This window comes from Chiloscyllium punctatum, chromosome 50 (assembly GCF_047496795.1).
Source record: "Chiloscyllium punctatum isolate Juve2018m chromosome 50, sChiPun1.3, whole genome shotgun sequence".
In the NCBI taxonomy this organism is placed as follows: domain Eukaryota; kingdom Metazoa; phylum Chordata; class Chondrichthyes; order Orectolobiformes; family Hemiscylliidae; genus Chiloscyllium; species Chiloscyllium punctatum.
In genome coordinates, this window is record NC_092788.1 from 29,025,364 (window position 1) to 29,033,028 (window position 7,665).

Genomic DNA, 7,665 nt, shown 5'->3' on the forward strand with positions numbered 1-7,665 from the left:
GCCCCAGTCTGTTCAACCTCTCCCTATAGCTCAACTCCTTCCCCCCCCGCCGACAAATCCCAGCAACTTTAAACATGCCATGGGGAGCAAATGATCCCCCCCACCCCCCCCCCCCCCTCACCAGACACCAGAAGTCCCGACACCTCCAGGCTTTCTTTTAGGTGCCTGCGAAATGGGCACGTTTGCTAAACACATGTAAATGCCAGGCTTGCCGCTGTGGTGCCCACTTCAAACTGAGAAAACGAGTAGTGGGCATAGAGGGTGGGGTTATAAATGCACTGATAAATATCCTGACAGTGGGCATGGATGTCACCTCTCTCGGTTGGCAGACGGACAGGGAAATGACAATTCATGAGCAGCACAAGGGCTCCCAACTTCCCGTCTGCTCCAAACTGTCAGAGAGAAAGGGACTGACTGAAGGGTAACTTCCACACGTTCACTGGGTGAACAAAAGCAACTCCCGCTGTTGGAACGCTGCAGGATAGATGTGGCTCCGGACACAGGGAGGGGGGAGAAAAACAACACGTTGAATTTTGGAGGAAGCCTGACTCGACCCGAAACGTTAACTCCAATTTCCCTCCACAGGTGCTGCCGGATCTGCTGAGCTTTTCCAGCAATTGCTATTTTTGATCAAACTGAATTGCCCCAGACAAAGACGGCAATAAGGAAACAAGACACAAACATATGTGGGTGGGTGGGTTTGACGACTGCATGCAGTTGGGTTGCACCCCCTTTACCCCCCGCCCGCCCCCAAAACAACCCCTTTACCCCCCCAAACCCTGGCCCCAAACACCCCCTTTATCCCGCCCCACCCCCAAAACACCCCCTTTACCACCCCGCCCCCCGCGGCCCCAAACATCCCCTTTACCGCGCCCCCCAAACACCCCCTTTACCCCTCCCATGCCCAACCCCAAACACCACCCCCCTCCCCCCCCCCGCCCTGGCCCCAAACACCCCCTTTACCCCTCCCCTGCCCAACCCCAAACACCACCCCCCTCCCCCCCCCCGCCCTGGCCCCAAACACCCCCTTTACCCCCCCGCCCTGGCCCCAAACACCCCCTTTACCCCTCCCCTGCCCAACCCCAAACACCCCCCCCCCCCACCCCGGCCTGGCCCCAAACACCCCCCTTACCCCCCGCCCTGGCCCCAAACACCCCACCCCCTTTATCCCCCACCCTGGCCCCAAACACCCCCTTTACCCCCCCCCGCCCTGGCTCCAAACACCCCCTTTACCCCCGCCCTGGCTCCAAACACCCCTTTTACCTCCCGCCCACCCACAAACACCCCCTTTTCTCTGTTTGTTACCCCCCCACTCCACCCTTTTCCCTCCTTGTTACCCCCCCCATCCAGCCCTCTTGCCAAGCCCCACTCACACCTACCAGCGGCGGTCTGATCTTGCAGATACCACTCTTCTCTGCGATGGGCCTGATCTTGGCGATGTAGCCCATGGGGTCTGCAAACTCCTCCCAGCTCGGCTCGAACACTGGGCACTCAGGAGGTGCCACAAATTCCTCGTACTCCGACATTGTCCTGGTGGTGGCAACAGCCTCAGTCCCCTGGTGCCAAACGTCACCCAACCGCCCACCCCCAGGGGCTGGGGATTGGGGAGGACGGTAAGGGGGGGGAAACCCGATCTCTTTCCCCCCCCCCTCCTTTTTCCTTACCTCAATCACTCACTGTTCCCCCAGATCAGAGAGGGGGGAAAAAAAAAGAGGGTGAAAGGGCAGGTCGATTATGCCGTTTTCTTTAAAAAAAATAGGCCTCAAAGCAACAAGGAAAAGCAAATGAGGGGAACCTGGTCAAAGGGGGAGGGAAAGGAGAGACGGAGCTCCCTCCGCAGCGAGGGCAATAGGAAATGGGGAGGGGGGGGGGTCAAGGGAATTCAGTTGAGGGAGGAGGATCAAAGGGGCAGCTTTGGTGTCAAGAGAATTGGGACGATGGGGGGGGTCAACAGAGAATTGGGACGTTGGGGGGGTCAACAGAGAATTGGGACGATGGGGGGGTCAACAGAGAATTGGGACGATGGGGGGGTCAACAGAGAATTGGGACGATGGGGGGGGGTCAACGGAGAATTGGGACGATGGGGGGGTCAACGGAGAATTGGGATGATGGGGGGGGTCAACGGAGAATTGGGACGATGGGGGGGTCAACGGAGAATTAGGACGGTGAGGGGAGTCAACAGAGAATTGGGATGATGGGGGGGTCAACGGAGAATTGGGATGATGGGGGGGTCAACGGAGAATTGGGATGATGGGGGGGTCAACGGAGAATTGGGACGATGGGGGGGTCAACGGAGAATTGGGACGATGGGGGGGTCAACGGAGAATTGGGATGATGGGGGGGTCAACGGAGAATTAGGACGGTGAGGGGGGTCAACAGAGAATTGGGATGATGGGGGGGTCAACGGAGAATTGGGATGATGGGGGGGTCAACGGAGAATTAGGACGGTGAGGGGGGTCAACAGAGAATTGGGATGATGGGGGGGTCAACGGAGAATTGGGACGATGGGGGGGTCAACGGAGAATTAGGACGGTGAGGGGGGTCAAGAGAATTGGGATGATGGGGGGGTCAACGGAGAATTGGGACGGTGAGGGGGGTCAAGAGAATTGGGATGATGGGGGGGTCAACGGAGAATTGGGACGATGGGTCATGAGAGGGAGGGGTCAAGGGTCAGGAATGGGGGTAATGCTCAGACTGACCTCCCCTCCAGCAGCGGGTGGGTCAGGAACCAGGGAGAGGGGCAGAATGGCCTTCCCCTTCCCCCGGGCGGGGGGGGGGGGGGTGGGGGGTAGTGGGAGGTGGCCCCCGGCCTCAGGCCCCAGGCCCCGGGCTCGGGCTCGGCCTCAGGCCCCAGGCCCCGGCCTCAGGCCCGGGGGGAGGCCGCCATCGGAGACGGTGAAAGGCGGCGGCTCGAGTCTGTCCCTCGGCCCGTCCGCGAGCTGTCGGCGCTGAGGCTGCCCCGGCCTCTGTCACGGTCTCTGTCACGGTCTGTGTCTCCCTCTGTGTCACGGTCTCTGTCTCCTCTTCCCCCTCCCCCCAGCTCCGCGGACCGATACCCTTCTCCGACAGCGGACGCTCCCCTCCCCCTCACTCACACAGCACGCACTGTTTTGCTCCTCCGCCGACCGGCAAAGAGTCCCCCCGCCCCCCGCCCGCGCCGTGACGTCATCGTGCCACCCTCAATTCCACACACACCGGGTGAACGTCACCACGCTCACCCGCCGGAGACGTCACGGCGTCGCCCAATCGGCTCCGCGACGTCACAACGTCCCCCCACCCCGACCCCATAATCAAAAAACACCACTCCGCTCCGCCCACACGGTGGAACGTCACCGGCGGCTCCCGCGTCGGAGACGTCACGACGACGGTCTCTCGGCCCCGCCCACATGTTGTGAGTTGTCTCGTCGTCTCCCCCTCCCCCGCTTCGGCCCCGCCTACTCGCCGCGGTCGCCATGACGTCCCACGTCCGGCCCCACCCCTGACTGGGCAGCGTCGTGACGTCCGCCACAGGGTCGCGCGCGCACCGTGCTCGCGAAAGGACGTCTCCCTGTCCCTTCGAACGTTATGGCGTCATCGACGCATATCCCCGCCCCTCGATGGTGGAACGTCGTTACGTCACCCGGTATCCCAGCTCTTGGTCTTTATTTATCTCCCCCGCCCCCAAATTCGTGGCTGCCCTGAGGTCGCGAGTTCGAAACCCACAGAGGGATAAACATTAAACTTAGAAAAAAATTAAAAATAAATTGAATATCATTAATAAAATAACGGAGTATAAAATTAATTGCTAGTTGGTTACAAAATTGGCTGAATGGCAGGAGACTGGTTATGGAGGGTTGGTTTTTGGGCAGGAGGCCGGTGGCCAGCGGTGTTCCTCAGGGATAGGTACTGGCTCCACTTCTGTTTGACATTTACACTATATGAACAATTTGGATGAGAGTTTAGGAGACATGGCGAACACGTTTGCCGATGACAGCAAAACTGGAGGCATGGTGGACAGTGAAGAAAGGGTATCAAAGATCAATTGGGCCATTGGATGGTTGAGAAAGCGTTTAGTATGCTTGTCTTCATTGCTCAAACCATTGGGCACAGGGGCTGGGACGTCATGTTGAAGTTGTGAGGGCGTTAGTGAGGGCTCTTCTGGAGTACTGTGTGCATTTCCAGTCACCCTGTTATAGGAAGGATATTATTAAATTGGAGAGGGTTCAGGCAAGATTTACCAAGATGCCACTGAGAATAGAGGGTTTGAATCACATGGAGAGGCTGGATAGACTGGGACTTTATTCATTGGTGCATAGGAGGCTAAGGAGTAACCTTATAGGGGTTTATAAAATCACGAGATAAGGTGAGGGGTATAGATATTTTCTTTTCTTTAGGGGTCATATTTTAAGGTGAGGAGAAATACTTAAAAAAACACAGCAATTTTTTACACAGAGGGTGATTTGTCTGTGGAATGAAAAAGGTGGATTCTTTATTCACAGGATGAGGGCATTGCTGGCCAGGCAGCATTTATTACCCATCCCTAATTGCCCAGAGGGCAGTTAAGAGTCGACCACGTTGCAGTGGGTCTGGAGTCACATATAGGCCAGACCAAGTAAGGATGGCAGTTTCTTTCTTTAAAAGGCAGGAGTGAACCTGATGGATTTTTCCCAACGATCAGCAATGGATCCACGGTGATCACCAGACTCCTAATTCCAGATTCTTATTGAATCCAAATTCAACCATCTGCCATGGTGGGATTTGAACCCAGGTCCCCAGTTTAACAGCCCAGCCGTAATACTACTAGGCCCCTCCTTCTGATCAGGGTGTAGTTACAATATTTAAGACGTTTTGGATAAGTACATGAATAGGAAAGGTTTGGGGGGGATATGGAGAAAGTGAGGACTGCAGATGCTGGAGATCAGAGTCAAGGATGAAGGGTGTATGCGTGAAACATCGATTCTCCTGCTCCTCCGATGCTGCTTGACCTGCTGCGTCTTTCCAGCACCACGCTCTCGACTTGGAGGGATATGGGCCTGGAGTAGGCAGGTGGGACTAGTTTAGTTTGGGATTATGGTCGCCATGGACTAGCTGGACCTGGGGGTATGTTTCCGTTGCTGTATGATTCTATTTATGCCCGAAAAGGTGTACATAGCTATGGACCATCTGCTGGAGGGTGGGACCAGAGCAAATAGGTGGTTGTTTTTCACCAGCCCGAACATGATGGGCCGAAAGGCATTTTTTCTGGGTTGCCTATCTCCACGATTCTGAAAAAAACAGCCAACCTGATGGTGACGTTGTAACCACTGTTGGTTGTCTTGAATAAAAACCCTGCTCTCTTCGATCCCTTACTCCCCTTTTCTCCCTACACCCCTCACTCACACACCTCCGCCTGGGCTAAACATACCACACACCCCCCATTCCATCACCACCTCGGCCCTTTCCAATCCCTCGGGAGACACCGACAAGTTCACATCACTACCGTAGTATGAGGGGGAAAAAAAACGATGACCCAATTTACCCCCAGCAAGGTCCCGCAAAGTTCAACAACCATTGATGACAAATTTTCTGTAACATTGGTGATGAAGACCTATACTTACCAGGGGTGTTCTCAATCCAGGCTAAACCCCAGGACCTAGGTCTCTGCTCCCTGCTCTGTACCCGGAGTCTTGGCATCCTACCCCACAGGCCACAATTGGTAAGAAACAGTGACAACGCCTCCTCCACCATATTCCTCAATACCCGAGCCCCACAAGGCTGGGTACTCAGCCCCTTACTATATTCCTCAGACACTCCTGACTCTGTGGCCCAAATCTGCCCCAACTCCATTTACAGATTTGGTGATGACTCCGCCGTTGTAGTTCGGATCTCAAATAACGAGGAGACAGAGTACAGGAAAGAGATGGAGTGGTTAGCGGTATGGTGTAACGACAACAAGCTCTCCATCAGCCCCATCAGCAAAATGAAGGAGTTGGTCATTGACTTCAGGGGGCAGAGTGGAGGGCATGTTCCTGTCAGCATCGGTGGTCCTGAGGGGGAGATGGTTGACAGTGTCAAGTTCCCAGAGTAATGGTCACCAAAAATCTGTCCTGGTCCACCCATATTGAAGCGATGCTCAAGAAAACACAGCATCTCTACTTCCTCAGGAAGCTAAGGAAATTCAGCACGTCCATAAAGGAAATTAGGATGTCTATGTGAATGAATGAATGAATGAAGGAATGAATGTTTGAATGTATATAGATGCACCATAGAGAGCATCCTAACTGGATGCATCACGGCTTAGTACGGCAATAGACAATAGGTGCAGGAGTAGGCCATTCTGCCCTTCGAGCCTGCACCACCATTCATTATGATCATGGCTGATCATCCTTAATCAGTATCCTGTTCCTGCCTTCTCTCCATAACCCTTGATTCCACTATCCTTGAGAGCTCTATCCAACTTTTTCTTAAACAAATCCAGAGACTGGGCCTCCACTGCCCTCTGGGGCAGAGCATTCCACACAGCCACCACTCTCTGGGTGAAGAAGTTTCTCCTCATCTCTGTCCTAAATGGACTACCCCGTATTTTTAAGCTGTGTCCTCTGGTTCGGGACTCACCCATCAGTGGAAACATGTTTCCTGCCTCCAGAGTGTCCAATCCTTTAATAATCTTATACGTCTCAATCAGATCCCCCTCAATCTTCTAAACTCAAGGGTATACAAGCCCAGTCGCTCCAATCTTTCAACATAAGAGTCCCACCGTTCCGACAACTGCTCTGCCCAGGATTGCAAGAAACTACACAGAGTCGTGAACACAGACCAGTCCATCATGCAAACTGGTCGCCAATCCATCTATACCTCCTGCTCCCTCGGGAAAGCAATCCAACATATTCAAAGATCTCTCCCACCCTCACTTCCACCCTCTTCCATCAGGCAGAAGGTTATTAAAATTTGAAATCACGAACAGATTCAAAAACAGCCTTTTCCCCACTCTCATGAGACTTCTGAACAGATCTCTATAATGTTGGTTCTGATTTCTCTCTCTCTCTCTGTCTCTCTCTCTGCAGCTATAACACTGTATTTTGCACTCTGTTCTGCTACCCTGATGCATTTTATACAGTACCATCTGCCTGAATAGCAGGTAAGACAACGCTTTTCACTGTATCTCGGTACATGTGACAACAATAAATGAAATCAAAAAGAAGTTTTCTGGGGCTCTGACGCCCGGTGCTGAGTTTTACACCAATATTTATTTTTCCTCTCGCTCTTTCTTTTCCCCTTGCCACAGCTTGGCCAGCACTTTCACCTCTGAATTACATTGGCGCCTACTCCCACTAACCTTTCACTGCCACACCGCCACAACTGTCGAACTCCCTCTGCCTTAATTATATACAAAGGGCCTGACTCCGCTGTCCATTTGTCCAGGATGAGTTCCAAAGACTCTCTACTAATACCGGGTGCTAAAACTAAGACTTGGTTGACTAGCGTTCTCTGGGGAAGGAAATCTGCCCTCCTCACCTGGTCTGACCTACATGTGACTCCAAACCCACAGCAATGGGGTTGACTCTCAGTTGCCCTCTGAAACGACCCAGAGAGCCATTCAGTTGTACCAACCATGACAAACTCTCAGGGAAATGAAACTCACGGACCACCCGGCATTGACCGAGGCACTGGAAGAGACAATGGCAGAAACAGCCCTGTCGACCCTCC

At 53.8% G+C, this 7,665-nt stretch overlaps 1 protein-coding gene across 1 annotated transcript in view; it reads right to left on the reverse strand.

The window, feature by feature from the left end:
• Nucleotides 1-3,068, reverse strand: part of kdm5c (lysine demethylase 5C) — a 92,826-nt gene extending 89,758 nt beyond the window's left edge. The window contains 1 exon segment of the mRNA XM_072566495.1: nucleotides 1,380-3,068. Coding sequence (XP_072422596.1) covers nucleotides 1,380-1,526 — 147 coding nt within the window. The 5' untranslated portion in view covers nucleotides 1,527-3,068.
• Nucleotides 3,069-7,665: the final 4,597 nt, after the last annotated feature.